This window comes from Myodes glareolus, chromosome 2 (genome assembly GCF_982192425.1).
Source record: "Myodes glareolus chromosome 2, mMyoGla1.1, whole genome shotgun sequence".
NCBI lineage: Eukaryota > Metazoa > Chordata > Mammalia > Rodentia > Cricetidae > Myodes > Myodes glareolus.
The window spans coordinates 6,866,234-6,887,428 of NC_142027.1; the positions used below are offsets into that span (position 1 = coordinate 6,866,234).

The window sequence follows — 21,195 nt, forward strand, 5'->3', positions numbered from 1 at the left end:
CATCTCTGGCTGTGGTCTCAGCTAGCCAATTATCTTTTTGTGCCCCATGGAGATTCCCTCACCCCCACCCCCATTCTGGTTTCTGGAATAATGTTTGCTTTTGGTTTACTAGACTTTAGTGGTCTGCCCCATCTTTGTGCGACCCCCCCCTGGACCCAACAGCTGGAAGGGAGCCCTAGTCTCTGCCAGAGACAGTGGCTGCAGGGCACAGGGGCCCAAGGTAAATCTGCACATGCATTTCCAGGCTTTTGTTCTGGCCTTTCTACACCTATCAGCTCAATAAGGGGAAGGTGGAGGCAGGAGGAGAATTTCTTTCCAGTTTTCGTCGAAACTGTACATAAACTAAAGTATGTCTAAAACTGTTTTCTTTAGGCCAGCATAAGCCTCACAGCCAAGCCTACCTGTGGGGTTCTGGTGGGAGCAAGGTCACCAACCTGCAGGGTGAGCCTTACTATGCTTTCCTGAAAAACAGGAAGTAGCCCACAAATTCCCCACAGGGGACTGTTTCAATTGGTATGGTGATCATTCTCTGCTTGAGTTCTGGCAAGTAGCCTGATGCTAAGTGACAAGTTCCAGGACTTTGTTGTTTCCCGGTCCCGATTTCCATAAAATAAGTGATCTGTTTTCCCCCCTACCAATTTCTCAAATCCTCCTTCATCTAGAAAAACAACTTCCATTGCTTGCCTGTTGGAACAATGGAACAAAATGTTGCCTATTTAAGCCAATGAAGAGCTTTAAGATTTACTTTTTTTTATAATGGTATTTTGTTTGCAAGTATGCCTGTGTGCCACATGTATGCAGTACTTTTGGAGGCCATAAGAGGGCACCAGATCATCTGGAACTGGCATTTCGGACAGTTGTGAGCTGCCATGTGGGTGCTAGAAACTGAACCTGGATCCTATGCAAGAGCAGCCAGTGCTCTTATTCACTGAGCCACCTCTCCAGCCACAATGAAGTGAAAGCAGGAAGCTCACCTGTCCCTCACTCCAAACCTCATCCTCTCAGAGAATCTCCAACAAAGGCACCAACAGCTCAGTTCTGCACTCTTGGCGGCTGCAGCTGCTCCTCCCCTGAAGTTGCCAGCAGCCCAAGACTCTGCCTAAAAGCATACCATACTGGGCACTATAGGACCCAGCCATGACAAGCTCAAGAGAGGCCCAGGTCTCAGTAGTTTACCCTAAGGCAATAACTGGTTCCAAGAAAGACCACAAACTGAGACCACTCAGGAACAGACCCTCCAAAGGAAATTCCTAGCGTTCCTGCCATTGTAGATAGGATCACCGGCCAGCACACACCCATCACTTTTTCACCAGGACACCCCAAGACAAACGTCAGCCAATCAGGGGTCCTGAATCTTAGAAATCCTTCACTCCAACCTCTGATATTATAAAAACCTGAGAGCTTGGGGCTCTTGACACATGGAGAGTCTGAGTTTGAACTTGAATAGGAATAAAGTCTTTTACATACAGGACTTGGTCTCCTCGTTGGATTTTGGGGGACTAGCAGGCACAAAGCTAGCTTACGGGGGATATGTCATCACCCCTTGCCTACAGAGTATTTAAGCTCCCTGCTGTAGGCACATGATTTCTCCTGCCCCTTCTCCTGCATTGGTCGCTGGGGGCTGGAGAACTCAGCCAGGAGTTGTTTTGCTCAGAATAAACCTGTTCTTTTACTTTTTCAATTCGGCTTGACCTGGCTTGGTGAAGAAACCTACTATCGAACTACAGAAAACCTATTACTTGTCTCAAAATAAAAATTTAGAAATGATTTGGTATATAGTCTGGCAGTCCTGGGTAATCCTAAGCATCGCAAACACAAATGAGACAACAGTCATAGTCATGGTGGTATAGGCTCTGGGGGACTGAGGCAAGCGGACCATTTCTCAAAAACCAGGGGCGAGGAGGAAAGAGAACTAGACTAAGAGTCTACCAAGAGACAGAACGAATAAAGAACAATGTGGTATAGTGGGATTTCACGGAAGTGTGAACAGTGGGATTTCACAAAAGTGTGAACAGTGGGATTTTACAGAAGTGTGAACAGTGAGATTTTTACACAGTCATATGGAAAAAGTGAAATGATGACATTTGCAGAAAGATGGATGCAATTGGAAGTCATTATGTTAAGTAAAATAAGCTAGACTCAGAAAACAAATTCTATGAATTTTCTCTATATATGTATGTACACTATGTTTACAGGTGAGTTTTCTATATGTATGTATACTATATCTACATGGGAGTTTTCTATATGTATGTATGTATACTATGTGTACATGTATTGTGGGGGTGTCATGATGCAGAAACGGGATTGTGAGGGGGGTAGACGAGATCTTAAGGAAGGTAGATGATGGTGAGGATGATGGGGCACACACACGTAGTACAAAGGAAAAGGGTGACTGACTAGTGGTGGTGATGGGGGGGGCGAGTGTGGGGGAGAGGAATGGACCAGAACGAAACCTAACAACACCGTGATGAAACCCATCACTTTGCGTATTAACCTGAGACTAACAATAATGGTGATGATGAAAACCAAGGGCTGGGATGCAGCGTGGCAGCAGAGCACTGTCTTAGCACCTGCCTTGTGCAAACCCCGGGTCTGACCCCCGTCCCGCAGCAGAGGAGGGGTCTGACCCCAGTCCCGCAGGAGAGGAAGGGCCTGACCCCAGTCCTGCAGGAGAGGAGGGGCCTGACCCCAGTCCCGCAGGAGAGGAAGGGCCTGACCCCAGTCCTGCAGGAGAGGAGGGACCTGACCCCAGTCCTGCAGGAGAGAAGGGGCAGAGGACACAGGAGGACATGTCTAAATTCTGGCAGACATTGTCCTTAACATAGGGACTTGAGTACCATATGTGCAAGTGTGACAGGACAAGGCTATGCAGAGGCTCCTCCATCCATGATTCTCACTCAGGCCAGTTCAGGTTTAACTAGAATTTGATATCCCTGATGAAGAATCCTGTGGAAAATTACCCACCTCTATTCTAGGACCCAGGGCCAAGATGTTCCAGCTAACTTAGCTCCTGTAACTGCTATCCTCCCCCTAAAGCTGCAGAGATACCAAGATGTGGCTTTTGCCTTTAAAAGCCCCTTGGTCTAAATGCTCAGGGCTACACTTGGGTCCTGACTACCTGAGTGTAGCCTGGCCAATTGGAATAAAGGCTTCAAGTTGGCTCTACCTGTGTCTGAATGGTCATCTCTGGTGGGCTCCCTGTAACATTTGGTTTTGGAGTCAAGGAATACTGCACACCTGTGTTTAAACTAAAGCCTTTGATAAAATATCAAAATAGCCACAGACGCCGGGCGGTGGTGGCGCACGCCTTTAATCCCAGCACTCGGGAGGCAGAGGCGGGCGGATCTTTGTGAGTTCGAGGCTAGCCTGGTCTACAAGAGCTAGTTCCAGGACAGGCACCAAAGCTACAGAGAAACCCTGTCTCGAAAAACCGAAAAAAAAAAAAATAGCCACAGACTTAGTCAATATTAGTAACTGTAGGATAATAATATTTTAACTGTATCACGGCTTTTTTTCTTTTTTTTGAGCTAGAGTCTCACTAAGTAGCCTTGGGATTTCTTGGACCTCATAACGATTCCCTTGTCTCAGCTTCCCAGTTTTAGCATTCCAACCCTTAAGTCCTGGGATTATAGGCACGGGCTGCCACATCTGGGTAAGTTTTACTGTTTCTAGTATTTTTGAACTTTCTTATGAATACGCATTGCTTTATATTGGGACAAAGAGAAGGATTTAAAGAAAGCATCCTTGGAGAAATATCCGTGCTTCACAGACATTAGTGTCCAGCCAGCAGGATGGCATCTCACAGATTCCCCGCAGGCAGCTCTAACACAACACAACTTTGAGAGCCCCCAGACAAGCCTGCTGGAACTCACTGCCCGAGAAGACTCAGAAGACAGGCAAAGCTGAGATGCGAGTCTGAGGACGGTTTCTCTGCAGCACTAAGGACGGCGGCACTGCAGGACCGTCGACCTTTGCAGACAATCTCACATACACACCTGCAGATCTTTTTGGTCCTTCTTGCTCTCCAGGTTGGGTGTTCTCGCCACAAAGTCATTCAGCATGCTGTTGGGAGACAGACAGTTCCTGGTCAGAGGGTTACAGAAATAAAATAAAATGTGTTCCTACAGGAAACACTGTGTCCCTGTGCCTGTGCAGACACCATACCTGAGAAGCAGAAAATACCCTGGGGGAGCCAGGTTCAGCTGCACAGACTCCTTCAGGACGCCCAGGAGCGCAGGGAAGTTCTCCTGCAAGTCTGGTATGGAGAGCCTGTTTGTGAAGCAGAAGCAGGGAACAACAACCTCAGCGTGCCAATACAACCATGTTTACTTAGAAGCACATTTTAGATACAGGAATGCAGATGGACAAACAGTGTATCTGACTGGCCCAATGCTTGCCTGTTGTAGTTTTTTACAGTCTGTGCAAGCTTGGCTTTGGCACCAGGACAAGCATCTGCAGGTAGAGTACCTGGAATTCAGCTGCTGACGTGTGGGGTACTCTGGGTTTTATTGTCTGTAAAATAAAAGCCTCAACCAACTAGCCAGCTTTCCTCTCTGGCTGTGCTTGTCCAGCACTGAGGACAGGAAGCATCGTGGGTAGTAAGGATGCAGCATAAAGGAAGGTGACCGCTGCCCATGGCAGCTCTCAAGCAGCGAGGAGGATGCCAGGCACTGTAGCAGTTTGCCAAAGCTCAGATTCAGTCAGGGGGTCGCAGGTCCACACGCTGGCACCTACCTTGTTACCTCTTGTTCCCCCTTGGTGGTTCCTCCTCTGCAGCAGAAGGATGACAAGAACCTAAGCTGAATCTGCTGGGCAGCTCAGAGCACAAAGGCCTCTGAGGTCAGCTGTTGTCACAACAGCACTGCTATCCCAAGGAGTGGTCTGACCAGCCCAGAGGACCGCAAAGACTCTCGTGGGCGAAGACTGACAACTAGCGTGAATTTAATCATCAACCCAGGGACTGCAGGACTACAGCCCCCAGTTCACCTTTGGGCAGATGTAGTCTGTGAGGAGAGGGAATGGCCGAGGTGTGTGAACCAAGGAGACTGCACTGAATTGTCAGACATGTTTACTATGAACCCCGTCCCCTACAACTCTAATGAACAGGCTCATGTGTTCCAAACACATGGTTTCCAGATGGTGGCGCTATTGTGGGATGCTGTGGAATTTGGCTGGATGAGGTGTACGCCCCTCCATCCCTCACTTATCTCAGCACAGACGGCCCTGGCCAAGCTGTACCAGGGATGAAGCTGAGCTAAAGGCTCTGTGCACGCTGGGGAATCTCCTGCACACCAGCTTTAGTCCACATAGAAATTCAACTGAGTAAACCAAACCAGAAGTCACTGGGCATAAATCACAGGAGGCCCTAAGAACCATTTCTCCTTTTTCTAAAAGGGGCCTTTTCACTTTCCTAACTGTGGGTCTTTAACGTCCATATCAATCTGAACCTTTTCCAGCTTCAAAGGCCCCATGTAAAGCTTCAGGGATACAAACTATCCAAGGTCAGCTCAGCTCCTCAGAGAAAGAAAAAAACAGATGCTGAGGCCACACCCCGGCCACGCCCCTGCCCGGGGAAGAGTTGAAGGCTCTGAGGGGCTCCCTGAACTCAAGCCACACTCTGCTCCTTGGTGGCACCTGCAGTGAAGACTTGTGGGAGGAGATGCTCACCTCTGGATGAAGGCATAGCAGAACTGCAACACAGGAATGTCCACCAGGGGCGATTTCTGAAAAGGAAGGTAACACCAGTCACCCAGGCTGGGAGGAAGGGAGAGAAGGCAACACCAGTCACCCAGGCCGGGAGGAAGGGAGAGAAGGCAACACCAGTCACCCAGGTGTGTGTGTGTGTGGGGGGAGGCAACACCTATCACCCAGGCTGGTGGGGGCGTGTGGTGGGGGGAGACTATCAGAGAACTCAGGAGGTCTGCAGCTGCTATGGTTTGAATGAGAAACCGTCTCCCACAAACTCATGTTACACACTGGTTCCCCAAATGGAGGTGCTATTCAGGAGTCTGTAGGACCTTTGGGAGGTGAGTGAGACCTCTCACTGGGGGAGGGGAGGAGAAGGTCACATCTTGGCCCCTGGATGGGCCTCCCCTGTCTCTTTTCCTGGTCTGCTGTGACATGAACAGTCTCCACACACATTCCTGATACTACCATGAACTGAGCGGCCCACCATGCCTTCCGTACCATCATGGATGGAGCCTTCTGAACCATGAGCCAGATACCTATAGCTTTCCTTCCTCAAGCTGTCTGTTTTGTAGCCAAGCGACATGAAACCAACAGTAAATAATAAAATATAAGTTTGAGCTAAAGAATCATTCATGCAGAACACTACTAGCACCTAGAGGACTGTGCCTGTGTGACCCCAACTGCCCTGCGTGGGAAGCTGGGGCGAATGTGGACCACAGTAAACACACAGAATGACTTCTAGACAGGGGAAGGGCCCAGCCCTCAGTGTAAGAGCTTGCCCTGCCTAGTTCAGACTTCCTTAAGTCCCAAGTAGCTAGAATTATAGAAAAATGGCACCAAAACACTTTTTCCTAGAAAGCTACTTATAGAAGCTGAACCAGAGAAACACTAAACTTCAGGCAGACAAATAAAATCTAGTTCCCTTTTTATATGCTCCAGACAAGAAGTCACAATTTTCTATGGACTCTCAGCTAACCTGAAGACACACACACAAAGCGGTAAAGAGGTCCTACTAACTGCACAATGTGCCCTGAGTCCTGGCAGCAGAGCTAGCCAGCCAAGGGCGCTTCCTGACACCACTTCCTGAATACACTTGGCCAAGGATCTCCTGCTGCTCTCGGCTCAGCAGCTTTAGTATCTAGGGACACGAGTGGGAGAAAGCTGGCCACCAACCTTGGGAGATCCAGAGGCAGAGCTCCAGCGAACAGGGGAGGCATCTGTGCCCTTGTAACTTCTGCCCTTTAAGCATGTGGCTGATTCTGTAATCTGCCCCTTAAGTAATTTTAGGGTGACTTCCTGTGGTGGTTTGAAAAAAAAAATGGTCTCCACAGGCTCATAGGGAGTGGCACTATAGGCTTGGAGGTTTCAAGTATGCAAACCAGGCCCAGGGACTCCCTGTCTCTTCCTACTGTCCGTGAACTCTCAGCTACCTCTCTAGCCCTGCATCTGCCTGCATGCTGTCATACTCCTGCCATGACAACAAAAGACTAAACCTCTGAAACATGAGCCATCCCCAGGTACATGCTTTCCTTGGAGTTCATGGTTGTGGTGTCTCTTCAGAGCAAAAGAAACCCTAACTAAACCCTTTCCTCCGCCTTCCAATTATTTTCCAACCTGGAATACAAACTGAAACAACATTCAGTCTACTCTGTTTCCAGTTTATCTGCATGCAGTTCAAGTGTGTGCAATCCATGTGTGTGCAATGTGTGTCTGTACAATTCATGAGCATGCAGTTCATGTGTGTGCAATCCGTGTGTATGTACTTTTTTTGTGTGTATCCATGTGCATGTAGTTTGTGTATGCGCAACCCATGTGCATGTAGTTCATGTGTGTGTGCAATCCACGTGTCTGTAGTTTATGTGTGTGCAGTTCAAGTTTGTAATCCATGTGTGAGCATCTCGTGTGTGTGACTAGAAAAGGTCTTGATAAAGACTCAATAGATAGGTTGGGTAGAAACTTGCGAGAACAACTCATGCGCTTCCCAGTTTAAGCCTCACCCCAAGAACTAAAGGTCTCATTCACTCCAGCATCCTCTGATAAGGACGTCCAGAATGCTGCAGACAGACAGCCCAAGCTGTCTCCGGCTATCTTTAGTCCTTTTAATAGGCACATCAGATCTGCTAGCCTTGGGCTCACTGTTGTGACAGCCCCCAGTTCTCTAACCGTAGAGCTGGCAACTTCACCCAGACAATATCTGAACCCTGGAGCACGGACATCTGGGCTGGCTGCAGCTCCTACTGGAGACCACACCAGTGAACCTGTAAATGCACGGCTTCGTGACTTTCTTCTGTCCTGGAACTACATACTCATGCAAGCTTTTCCGCAGTTGGACACGTCCTTCGGGATAACTTAAATATGTGTTTCTGGACCACTGTCACTCACACTTGGCTCAGACAAACTATTTTCTTATTTCTTTCAAGCAGAGCTGGTTTACGGCCATCCTCCAAGCCTTCTGCGCTGCAGCTCTACGGTCTCTACCTTCCCCGGCTGTCTGGATAAGCTCTGTTCTGGCTGTTTTCAGCTTGCTCTGGACAAACTTTCTCGGCTAGGTGTTGACTTTGTGCTGTAAGAGCTACAGCCATCAACACCAGCCGAAGCTGTGGCGCCCGAGTGGCTGCAGAGAAAGCACACGGTTGCCAGAGGAATCCACTGCTTACCCCCAATGGTCTCTGCGCACAGCTCCTCACCTGCCTTTCCTCACGAGAGCTGAGGACAATTAACGCACTCGCTGTCCCTGAGCGCGTGCCTTCCACAGTTCGCGGCCTTCTCAAGGACACGTGGTCCTTTGGAAGCAGCACCACAGGAAAGCCTGACCTCTGTTTCCTAGGCTCTACGGGAAGGTCAGATCTGACTTCCATGAACACCGGAGAGTTCATCCAGATGGCCTCATCTCATACCCGGACCCCTCCTGCCTGCTCCACTGCGACCTCCCACCTTCCCTGACTCTCCCCTTCCTTTGTCACCAATACACACACACACACACACACACACACACACACACACACACGGGAACTGAGCCTAGCACCTGTGCACCTGTCCTGCCAAGGTGGCTGCTGAATCGCGAGCCTGTGCTTGTCTAACAGTCTGCCCTTGTTTGCGCTCCACACCACTCAGGCTGTGCAGTTCCCGAGGCAGGTGCCATTTCCTCTTTCTAAAAACTGTTCCACGGATGCATAGAAGGTGCGAAGAACTGAGCACTAGGCAGTGTGTGTGGCAGCAGGGGACAGACAAGCTAACCTCAGGCAACTCTCACCTCTGAACAACAGCACCAGACCCTTGGGCGCCCCCTCCAAAGCACAGTGACAGCCCCATTCCAACCCGAGAACCCTGTGCTTGCCCTTGGGTCACCCCACGTCACCCTGCCAGAGGGAAGGCACAGTGAGGTTTTCAGGGCTTGCTCCCTGGGGCATCTCACCTCATCGCCTTTGATCTGCTGCGGCCTCTTCACCACCTCCTTCACCAGCTGCAGCACCGACTCTGTCTGCAGGGTGCTGAGAGCACAAACCAGATCCACAAGTGTGTGCTGGGATGCGCTTGCCACGGGCACTATCTGTCCGGAAGAAAAGAGTTCCTTGGACGCTTATAGGGGAAATAAAAATCAAACAACACAAGTATGCCTTCCACATGACACACACTCAGCCTTCCACATGACACGCACACAGCCTTCCACATGACACACTCAGCCGTCCTCATGACACACACTCAGCCGTCCTCATGACACACACTCAGCCGTCCTCATGACACGCACACAGCCTTCCACATGACACACTCAGCCTTCCACATGACACACACTCAGCCTTCCATGACATACACTCAGCCTTCCACATGACACACACTCAGCCTTCCACATGACACACACTCAGCCGTCCTCATGACACGCACACAGCCTTCCACATGACACACACTCAGCCTTCCACATGACACAAACTCAGCCTTCCACATGACACACACTCAGCCGTCCTCATGACACGCACTCAGCCATCCTCATGACACGCACTCAGCCTTCCACATGACACACACTCAGCCTTCCACATGACACGCACTCAGCCATCCTCATGACACGCACTCAGCCATCCTCATGACACGCACTCAGCCTTCCACATGACACACACTCAGTCTTCCACATGACACACACTCAGCCTTCCACATGACACACACTCAGCCGTCCTCATGACACACACTCAGCCTTCCACATGACACACACTCAGCCGTCCTCATGACACACACTCAGCCGTCCTCATGACACGCACACAGCCTTCCACATGACACACACTCAGCCTTCCACATGACACACACTCAGCCTTCCACATGACACACTAAGCCTTCCACGACACACACTCAGCCTTCCACATGACACACACTCACCCTTCCACATGACATACACTCAGCCTTCCACATGACACGCACACAGCCTTCCACATGACACACTAAGCCTTCCACGACACACACTCAGCCTTCCACATGACACATACTCAGCCTTCCACATGACATGCACTCAGCCTTCCATATGACACACACTCAGCCTTCCACATGACACGCACTCAGCCTTCCACATGACACGCACTCAGCCTTCCACATGGCACGCACACAGCCTTCCTCATGACACGCACACATCCTTCCACATGACACACACTCAGCCTTTCACATGACACATACTCAGCCTTCCACATGACACGCACACAGCCTTCCACATGACACGCACTCATCCTTCCTCATGACACGCACACAGCCTTCCACATGACACACACTCAGCCTTCCACATGACACGCACACAGCCTTCCACATGATACACACTCAGCCTTCCTCATGACACGCAGCCTTCCACATGACACGCACTCATCCTTCCTCATGACACACACTCAGCCTTCCACATGACACGCACTCAGCCTTCCACATGACACGCACACAGCCTTCTACATGACACGCACTCAGCCTTCCACATGACACACACTCAGCCTTCCACATGACACATACTCAGCCTTCCACATGACACGCACACAGCCTTCCACATGACACGCACTCAGCCTTCCACATGACACGCACACAGCCTTCCACATGACACGCACACAGCCTTCCTCATGACACGCAGCCTTCCACATGACACGCACTCAGCCTTCCACATGACACGCACACAGCCTTCTACATGACACGCACTCAGCCTTCCACATGACACACACACACAGCCTTCCACAGTGGCTCTGGCACACACACAGCCTTCCACAGTGGCTCTGGCACACGCACACACACACACACACACACACACACACACACACACACAGCCTTCCACAGTGGGTATGGTACACACACACAGCCTTCCACAGTGGGTATGGCGCACACACACACACACACACACACACACAGCCTTCCACAGTGGCTATGGCACACACATAGCCTTCCACATGACACACACACACACAGCCTTCCACGATGGCTATGGCACACACACACAGACACACAGACAGACAGACACACACACACAGCTTTCCACAGTGGCTATGGCACACACACAACCTTCCACAGTGACTCTGACACACACACACACAGCCTTCCACAGTGGCTATGGCACACACACAGTCTTCCACATGACACACACACACACACACAGCCTTCCACGATGGCTATGGCACACACACACAGCCTTCCACAGTGGCTACCACCAGAAAAAGAAATTGGCTTTTGCCAGTGTGTATGAATGTATGTTCATGTGTGAATCCATGTGTGCATATGAAGGTATGTTCATACGTGAATCCACATGTGCGTATGTTTCTGTGTGCATGTGTGGATGTGTGCATATGTATGTGTAAGTCCAAGGTTCATGTTGGCTGTCCCCCACAATTATTCTCTGCCTTTTGTATTTTTATTTCATTTATCACATGTGAGTGCATATGTGTAGGAATGCGTGTGTCACGGAACACATGCTACAGTGAACATGAAGAGGTTAGAGGACCATCTGTGGAAATCAGTTCTCTCCATCTACCACATGGGTCACAGGCACGAACTCGGGTCATGGAGCTCAGCAGCAGGCACACTTAGCACTGGGCCCGCTGGCCAACCCCGCTGTTCACATCTTACCTTCATCTTGCTGTGGCGCCGAGCCTGCTTTCTGCTCCACACTGTAGCAACTGCAGCTATCAGCTGAACCCCGAGATGGGCTGTCAAGGGGTTCAGCAAGTCTAAAATCTTTTGTCTTATGATCTGGAAAACAGAAAAGCAGGAAGTTAATTGCAAATAAAGAAGTCTTCCCAGAACGGTTTCAGGCCTTCGTCTGATGCACACTTAGCTGCCATCTACGGTAAGAACGGACTCAGGACCGCAGCGGTGTGTTTCACAGCTGAGGGAACTGGGACAGAGCAGGGCAGACATCCTTGCAGGAGTTGGATATGAGATGGGACATGCCACCCTGCCAGAGGGAAGGCACAGTGAGTGGCCAGGAAGGAGGGGTACAGCCAGGTGAAGTGCTTGACAAGTCTTGAGATGGTAAATGTCCCACCCTGGCTTCAGGTCTGTCACTCTGCCCAGGACTGCACCCTCCCCGACACCACAGAGCAGCTAGCTGCAGGCCCATCAGGGTATGCTGTTTGCCTCTCCTCATCGCTGGCCTCTGCCATGAGGGCAGGGGCTCTGTCTTGCTGGCCCCAGGACCATGGGCAGAGCTCACTGAGTCCTCACTGCTCATGCTCACTTCACGGCAGACACTTTTCTGGACTGCAATGAGTTCATCTGCCCATGATGCTGGAGAGCCCCACAGCAGCCTCATCTTCACAGGAGGAAGCTGAGGCTCACACAGCGAGTGTGCAGGATGAGGAACCTGAGGCTCACACAGCGAGTGTGCAAGATGAGGAACTGGGGCTCACACAGCGAGTGTGCGGGATGAGGAACTGAAGCTCACACAGCAAGTGTATAAAGGGTTTTCTGGACCCACTTTAGAGCAGCTCCCCACAAGCAGCGTGAACTAGACTTTCTTTACGCATACCTACTGGGTTCAATGTACCTGCAGAGATGTGAAGATTTACTTACCAGGAAAGGGCACCAATGACAGACTAAAGAAATGATGTCACCCAAGTCCAGCTCGGTAAATCCATGAGTTTCCTCATGATAGAGTCTCACTATTAGCCTGAAATTTACTATGGAGACCAAACTAGGAGTGAACTCACAGATATCCCCCTGCCTCTACTTCCTGAGTGCTGGGATTAATGGTGTATACTACCAAGCCCAGCTTATTTCTTAAGAATCCAGTAACTCTGATTTTTATTTATAATTAGTGTGTGATGTGTGAGCATATGATCGTGTGTGTGATATGTATGTGTGAGAGTAAACGTGTGTGCCATAGCACACTCAGGCATCAGGCCATCGTGTGGGTCTGGAGGATCAGACTCAGGTCACCAGGTCTGAAAGGCAGGCGCCTCTACCCACTGAGTCGTCTCACCAACCCCAGTGGGTTTCGCAAGAGCATGCGTGAGAGGGCTACCTACAGGAACACAGGTAACTTATACCACAGGAGAGAAACCTCTTCAGGGAGGGGCAGAGCACCACACGCTTAGGGTCTCCTGTGCATCTTCCTCCCCCACACCACGAATGCAAGTGGACCCCAGAGTCTCATGGGGTCCATCACAGCTGCTCTGATTTCAAGGCAGCAAGGGCCATGACACGTACTCTACACAGCACCTCTGGAGTGGATGGGACGTTCTGTGTGTACCTGTCCATCAGAGCATCTAAGGTGCCAGTGCCGCCAAGCACTAATGAGTGCACGTCTGAAGGCCTGGACTACCTGACCCCTGTGCTAGACAGTTCTGAGCCACACAAACAGTAACAGATAATCACAGATCAGCTCACGTGCCTGGAGCCTTCTGAGACAGCTGTGAAAACTGACACAGTCAATGTTGTGGGAGTGATATGTTCAGTAAGATCAACTCTTGAAAGCACGTTGACAGCCCACACTGGACACAGCCTCAAGGGACTCCCTGGACACTCAGGTGAGGGCCGCGTCTAATCATCAGGATTCAGTTTTGTCAAGAATGAGTTTCCAGCAAAGGCTGAGACCACTCACCCTCCTCTGTTCTGTATAAAAAGGAAAACATCAACTTCTGTGAGAAAGGTCTCAGACAAAGGTGGCTGCTAGCTCAGTTTGTAGCTGAGGCTAGCCCTGAACTGCTGGTCTTCCAGTTTCCACATCTCAAATGCTGAAAATTACAGGCATGCGCCATGACATTTACCTTGAGGAGAGATGTCTGCCTCTGATTTGAACTGTGGATCCTACTAAGCCTTTTTAATGACTTTTGTATCTGTTTCCATACACACACATTTTCCTTTCTTTGTTTACTGGGACAAGGTCTGGCTATGTAGCCCTGACTGGAACTCACTGTGTAGATCTAGCTGGCCTCAAACTACATCTTGCAGTAGTATTACTCCTCTGAGTGTGGGGAATGCAGGCATGTGCTGCCATGCCTGGCTTACAGGGACAAAAAGAGATGAGGAAGCCAGAGACGGAATCAGCACAGCTATGGATGTGCAATTGAAATATCCCAACGCTATATCTGCAACTGCTGTAACCGCAGCCGCTGAAACCCCAGCAGAAGTCGGGAGGCTGAGGCAGGCGAAGACAAGACACACTCAAGAGGTGGCTGACCTTGGTGGTTTTAAAGTAAACAGAGGAGGATCCTTTTGTGGCTCCCAGGAGATCCACGGGTCTCTTCTGAGTTTCCTCCTTTCTGAGAACATTCCAGATAAGGGCCATGGTATTCACAATTCGAGGCAGCTCTTCCAGAATGGCGTTCTTGGCATTCCTCAAGTTGATTGGGTCACTGATGGCAGCAGTCTGAAAGTTCAAATGTGAGCATGAGGTTCATAGCACTAGCCAAGTCTCTCTTACCTGCTGGGATTCAGGGAGGGCCACCACCCATGAGGTAGTCTGGAAGTGACATCTGTCCCTGCATGTGCCAAGACAACTGACTTACAATACTTCAAATTATAAACTTTTGTTTTGACAGGGTCTCTCTATTATGTAGCCCTGGCTGTCCTAGAACTCACTACATAGACCAGGCTGGCCTTAAACTCAGACCTCCACCTACCTCTGCCTCTGGAGTGCTGGGATTAAAGGTGTGGCCACTATGACTGGCTTAGACTTTCAAATCAATCAACAGTAAGTGTATTTTATGCCACACCAACTCCAGTGTCGTCTGTGTGACATGATATATGTCATTATGCCGGACGGGAGCTACTGTCCTATGGGACTAGGCTTCCTGGAGGTCAATGGCAGATGGCCTGGTATTGGCGGCCCTTGAGGCATAGACAGGTTTCTCAATTAGCTGGCTATGCGGGATATGGGCTTTGCACAATCTCTTTCATAATAATGATAGTCTTTATATATATAAGACAAGGATTATCTCTTCAGAAACAGCTCTGGGATAGGGAAGCACAGTATGGGAATGTATAAGACTACAGCAGAACCTTTGTCATACACAGGGTGTATGATGAGCAAGGGAATAGATGGGTTAATGTTGATGGACAAAGAGTTTTATATTTTACCTTGAACTTTATGGATAGGCTTGCTAGATCCCAACCCCCACGGTGCCTGCTGCATTAGAAGTACTAAAAAGTATATTTCAGCAGGTGCAGAGAACTGATTAGGTATATTTGGTCACTAGATGAAATGAAGAAAGGGTTAGAAAGAGGAAGGGCCATGATAGCGATAATGAGACAGAAACTTTCTGTTCATAAGATGAAGCCACTTGTCTGAGGTTTACGTTCCCAAGGACAAGATTTCCTCTTCTAAGGATGCTTTATGTCTAACACCTGTTCCTGATAATATGCTTTTCTTAAATATCGCTGATGTGACTAAAAGAAGTTTTCATACTGTGTCAGCCAATGATACATGCATGACCTTCTGATTTGTTCTTTGTTTGAATACTACATTATGAAAACATGAATTCAGTAAAATCGCAGCAGATTCTAACCACTCTCTTGTGTGTTGTGTCGTCATTCGCCGAACTTGTGCCTTCCTGTGTACCAACACCTTGCTTCTCCCACGGTCTGAGTGGCTCCCCTGAGCCAGTCCGTGGCAGTTTTAATATTGTGCTTTGTTTTGTGCTTTAAAGAGAGGGTCTCAAGTAGTCCAGACTGGTCTCAAACTTGCTACTTAGGCAAAGATGCCCCTGAACTCCTGATCCCCTTGCCTTCACCAATAAGGGCTGGTAGTACTGTAGGCACGCACCCCCAGGCCCAGCTTTTGTCCTGAGACTTAGCTAGACAGGGAGAGCAGCCTCCTCAGATGCCACAGCTCTGCATCACCACATCAGTAGGTAAAACATACAAACAACAACCAAACACTTAGACCAAGGTGAGTGCAGGACAAGGGAGATGGTTCATTGTGCAAGCGCGAGGACCGGAGTTCAAGTCCAGAGCATTCACACAAAAAATTGGACATAGCTGTATATGCCTGTAACTTCAGTATTGGGGATGGAAAACCGGCAGATCCTGGGGGCTCACCACTCAGCTGACCAGGCAAGCCAAAGCAGACAGCTCTGGTTCAGTGAGAGCCCCTGACTTATGGCAAAAAAGCAGAGAGCAATAAAGGAAGACACCCAAGTTTTCCTCCGGCCTCCATATGCACGTACACAGGCTTATGAATCTGCCATGCACACACACACACACACACACACCAATATAAGCCTAAAATCAAACAATCTGCTTTATATTTTATCCCCCTTACTAGCTGATGGAACAATGGGCAGCAGCTGAAGGAACTCACTCTTATTTGTTTCCTGTGTACATATACCTATGTGCATGTCCACATTTGCATACCCACATACATTTGCATAACACACTCAACCTCATACATATTCACATTCCATTTGCATATCTTCTATACATTTACATGACGTCTGCATCATTTATTACTTTTTTTCAAATTGACAGCAGTTCTTTATTGGGATGGTAATGGAACAACACATTTCATATAATATTTATTCATCTTATTTTAGGTTATAGTGTTATGGAATATATTTATTATTTAATGCTTCTGAGGAATTATTCTTCATGGTTAAGAAACAAATCTAAAAGATATATTTTGGTACCTGGCACTTTCATTCCTAGAGATTTGCCCTTATGTGAGAGACCATTTATTACTATTATATACTTGACACAGTTACAACCCAGTAAAGACAAACAATACAAGCAATTTGCCTCAAACTCAGGGGAAAGAAAATGTACCTTTTTGTGTTGAGTGGGCTGTTCCAAAAGACAGAAATGGCTAATGGTTGTCAGACCTTCCAGAAGAGTGAGTGGGTAATCCGGAGAAATGTTTTCCTTCTTTGCGGTTGTGCTGTGGCGAAGAAAGGAGAAACTGTTGAGTAAAATAACTGGGAGGAGATGACAAGACTCTCAGCCGGGAGGACCTGAGCTTGATCCCTGGAACCCACTTAGAAGAAAGAACTGACTCCTAAGTTGTCCTTTGAAACACATGCATGCACAAGTGCACACATGTTCACACACACAGGTACGCACACACAGGCGCACACATACGCATGCACACACAAGTAACTGGTCAATAAATATTAGAAACAGATTAAAAAATGAGACTCTGAATTGTGATAGAAATCCCGAGGTGTAGCTCTTCACGGCGATGGCTTCTGCAGGGGCGGGGAAGGACTGGGTTTTCTTTAAGGGCTGCCACCGGGACTCTGACCAGGCTCCAGTGAGTGGACAGGCAACACAAACTAGACTTAGTATTTTTTTCCTCTCTTTTCTTTGGGTGAGGTCACAAAGGGGTGCAGGTGGGAGGTAGGGAGGTGTGGGTGTAAGGGTAGGGTAGGGAGGTGTGGGGGGGATGGGTGGATGGACTGGGAAGACAGGGAAGTGAGTATGATCAGGGTGTAATATGTGAAACCCCAAAATAATCAATAAAAATAGTTTCAGACGCTGGGTTTGAGAATTTGAAAGATCATGAAGCCATGATGGTTTTCAGTCCAAACTTAAACACAGAGAGTAGAGAGAAGTCACTGTGCTGTGCTTGATGAAATAAAATGCTCCCCAGATAAAATGTATAGGCATCTTTGATCTTATCGAGAAATGGTCTAAGGTGTTTTACACTTACTCGGAAGGTGGTTCTGGTTTGGTTTATATCTGCTTTGCAAAACTAACAGGCTCAACTGAGTAGCAACTCTGAGATGGGCTGGGTAGCAGTGTGGGGTTTATTTAATTTCGCTTTGAGGCAGGATTATTCTGTAGTGCGGAAAGCCCCAGCCAAGGATGGCCCCAAGAGCTGGCTTTATGCAGTGCTGGGACTGAACCCACGGGTTTATAAAGGCTGCCAGGTAAGCACTCTACCAGACTATGTGGGTTAAAGCCAAAGGATCCAAACATACACACTCCTGTTGACAATAACCACCAGCCTTCTCAGGGGCGGTGAATTGTTTTTCAGTTGGTAAAGTTGGCAAAAGAGACATTCCCTACAAAACCTGTCTTTAAGAGCGTCAAGCTCAGCATACCTGACGGACAGCTTGACAGACTCGCTTTCGTACTGCTTGACCAGCTCGTCCAAATTTTTGCAAATCTGGATAACAAAGGGTGTCACCGTCCAGCCCAGAGACTTTCCAAAGTACGGTAAGGAATGTGTGACCAGGCTCACCCAGGCGGGGTGCATGCCATAGCCATAGGCGGGCTGCAGACCCCGCACCACGGCTGAGACCAGCAGACCCTGGGAGGTGAGGGGGTGGGGCTGCACGTACTGCATGGCACCGATGGCCTGCTGAAAGTTAAGGGCCCTCTGCCACTCTCGGGACAGGGCTGGCTGACTCTGAGTGTCCTCCTGCCCCTGGCCCAGGTGGTGCTCCAGGACGATGAGGGCCTGCAGGAGCTTGAGCAGCTCAATCTGCAGCGGGTGCTCGCTCCAGATCTGGTCCTGCCCTAGGTTGATGAGGCTCTCCTCAAAGAGGCTGTCCTCCAGCAGGGCCCTGCCGCGGTCAGCAGTGGCCAGGCCATAGCGCTTCTGGCTGGTGTACATGGAGGCCGCCAGCGAGAGCAGGACGAACTCCTGGACCTTGCACCTCTGCAGCAGGCTGTGGATAAACTCCACCTTCTTCCCTTCCGAGGACTTGGCCACCGAGACCAGCTGCGTCGTTATCCTAATCAGAACCTCCACACTCTTGACCTGCACGTCGCGGTTGCCGAGGATGTCCCTGTGGCAGACCTTCAGGTGGCATGGGTAGTAGGACCGCAGGAAGCTCAGGCAGAGGTAGGTGAGGAGCTCAATCAGCAGGGAGTGGGGGCACACGTTGGGGGCTTGGGTCTGCAGCTTGCCATAAAAACTCTGGCCAACGAGAGCCTCCTGGTGGCGGGCCAGGAGGTTGGAGATGAGGTTGAGGTGCGCGGTGGAACTGGTGTCTATGCCGGTCCTGGACACAGCCTCAATGAACTCCTTGGGGTTGGTCTTGAGCACGGCCTCCAGCACGGAGAAGGCGTAGAGGACCCTCTGGGAGTCGTAGGGCTGCAGGTAGAGCAAGATGTGCTTGAACAAGGCCTCGAGGGTCTCCCGCTTCTCTCTCTGCTGCTTCAACAGCCTCGACACGGTGATGGCCTGCAGCTCCACATCAGCCTCCTCGTCGCTGGAAAGCGACTCAGAGGCCTGTGTCTTGTCTGAGTCTGCTCGCACTAGGCTTAGCTTGGCGTTGGACTTGACGCTCTCCGGCTGGAAGGCTGCTAGCAGGCCTGCTCGCTTCGAGTACACCCTGCCACCGATGGGTATGGGCGCACAGCAGCTCTCCTCGTGGCTCAGGTCACGCAGGTCATGGGAGGGAGACGAGAATGGGGACGTGCTCTCACTGTCAGTGTGGCCGGAGCTGGTGTCTGCAGACTCCGTGTGCTCGCTGCTGTCCGGGCCAGCAGAGGCCATCCTGTCTGCAAGGTCCATGTAGTAGGGCAGATCTTCCTCACTCAGGTCGCTCCTTGGTGGGCATCTTTCTGGTTCCTTCTCGACTTCAGCCCAGATGGCTTCACGATCCACTGTGGTGAACTGGCCTAGAGGCAGGCGCTCCTCGGAGGCAGCTTCTTGAAGCTCAGACACCCCACACGCCTCTTTGAACGGGGGCTTCTTCCTGTTAAACCAGCGATGTACGTCCTCTGGAGATCACAAAACGACAAAGGACTTTAGACCAGCATGGCTAAGGATGACAAATCAGCTACAAGGGGACAATGAGCTTAAAGCACATAATGAATGAGCAGTGAACTGCAACTGAGCCTAGATTACGTCACAGGTGAAACACAGACACACCACACAAAGCCAGGTGCCGGCACACACAGGCATAGCGGCTCTTAAGAACATTCAGGAGACTGTCAAATTTAGTTCCACTGTCACGGGTTTGTTATAACAACTTTTAGGTTTTCTTTTGTTTCATGACAAAGTCTCACTTGTCCTCAGTAATGTACTCTGAGGGCCAGGCCCTGCACTGTGAGCCACTGTATCTGCCACACACATCATTTTTGTATTTATTATAAACTTTGGGAGAAGGCACTTTGAAAAAAATAGAAACAATTTTCTTGCAGAAATTTCCTCTTCAGAAATGCACTGCACACACATGAGCATATTTCAAAGCTGTGAGGGCAGGGCATGCATTGAAGGTGAAGGTAGGAAGGCAAAGGCGAGCACCAGACACACAGCATGGGTGCAGGACTGGTTAGGTGCGTGTCTGTGACAGAGGCTGCTGGACTGCTAAAGCGTGTATCTGCAAGCATGGATACAAGGCACGTACAGGACAAAGGGAGGACTCAGCTGCAGAACAGCTGGGACACAAGAGTCTGCTTGGGAGAGCATTCAGGATGCACAGCTGTGGAAGAGCAGGGGCGGGGCATCGGCAATCCGCCGACATTCCCCGTGTGTGTGTGTGTGTGTGTGTGTGTGTGTGGTGTGTGTGTGTGTGTGTGTAAGAGAGAGAGAGAGATGTTTCTTTGTGCATGTATGTATGCTCAGATGTATGTGGGCACACTCGTGTGGGCATGTCTAGAGGCTTCCTCTACTGATCTCCATCTTAAAGCAGGGTCTCTTAGGTGAAGTCAGAGCTCCCAGACAGTTAGCCAGCTCGCTCTGCAGAGTTTGTCTCTTTCCTGAGTGCTGGAATTACAGGAGGACCACTGTGCCCATCCAGCATTTATGTGAGTGCTGAGGATCTGAACCCAGGCCCTCACTTAATCCACTGAGCCAGCTCCCCAGCTCCATACCAAACTGCTTTGTTTTTGCTATTGTTTTCAATGGGGATTTCCTTTAAGTGGCCCAGATTGGCCTCAAGGTGATGATTCTCCTGCCCCAGTCTACCAAGTGCCAAAATTATGGGTGTGAGCCACTATGCCACTCAATATTCAATTTTAAAATAAGTACAGTAATACTTCTGCATTGAGGAAATATACAGTACTTTTGAACTGAGGATGTCCGCAAGAGCAGCCTGTGCTCTTAACCTCTGAGCCAGCCCTCCAGCCCTCAGCCGTCCTTTTAAAAGAGGTGAAAATCAAAGGGCTTTG

General features: G+C 49.7%; 1 protein-coding gene across 6 annotated transcripts in view; it reads right to left on the reverse strand.

Moving 5' to 3' along the window:
• Window positions 1-21,195, reverse strand: part of Dop1b (DOP1 leucine zipper like protein B) — a 103,953-nt gene that overhangs the window by 31,062 nt on the left and 51,696 nt on the right. For all 6 annotated transcript variants that reach the window (XR_015000660.2, XM_085685794.2, XM_048422904.3 and 3 more), the window contains 8 exons: window positions 18,174-19,803; window positions 16,897-17,008; window positions 14,315-14,503; window positions 11,761-11,883; window positions 9,104-9,238; window positions 5,668-5,723; window positions 4,165-4,269; window positions 3,996-4,062 (listed from right to left, as the gene is read on the reverse strand). Coding sequence is in view for 5 of the 6 variants with exons in the window: in XM_085685794.2 (XP_085541920.2) it covers window positions 3,996-4,062; window positions 4,165-4,269; window positions 5,668-5,723; window positions 9,104-9,238; window positions 11,761-11,883; window positions 14,315-14,503; window positions 16,897-17,008; window positions 18,174-19,803 (2,417 nt within the window). In the remaining variant the exon portion in view is untranslated. The remainder of the gene's footprint in view (window positions 1-3,995; window positions 4,063-4,164; window positions 4,270-5,667; window positions 5,724-9,103; window positions 9,239-11,760; window positions 11,884-14,314; window positions 14,504-16,896; window positions 17,009-18,173; window positions 19,804-21,195) is intronic.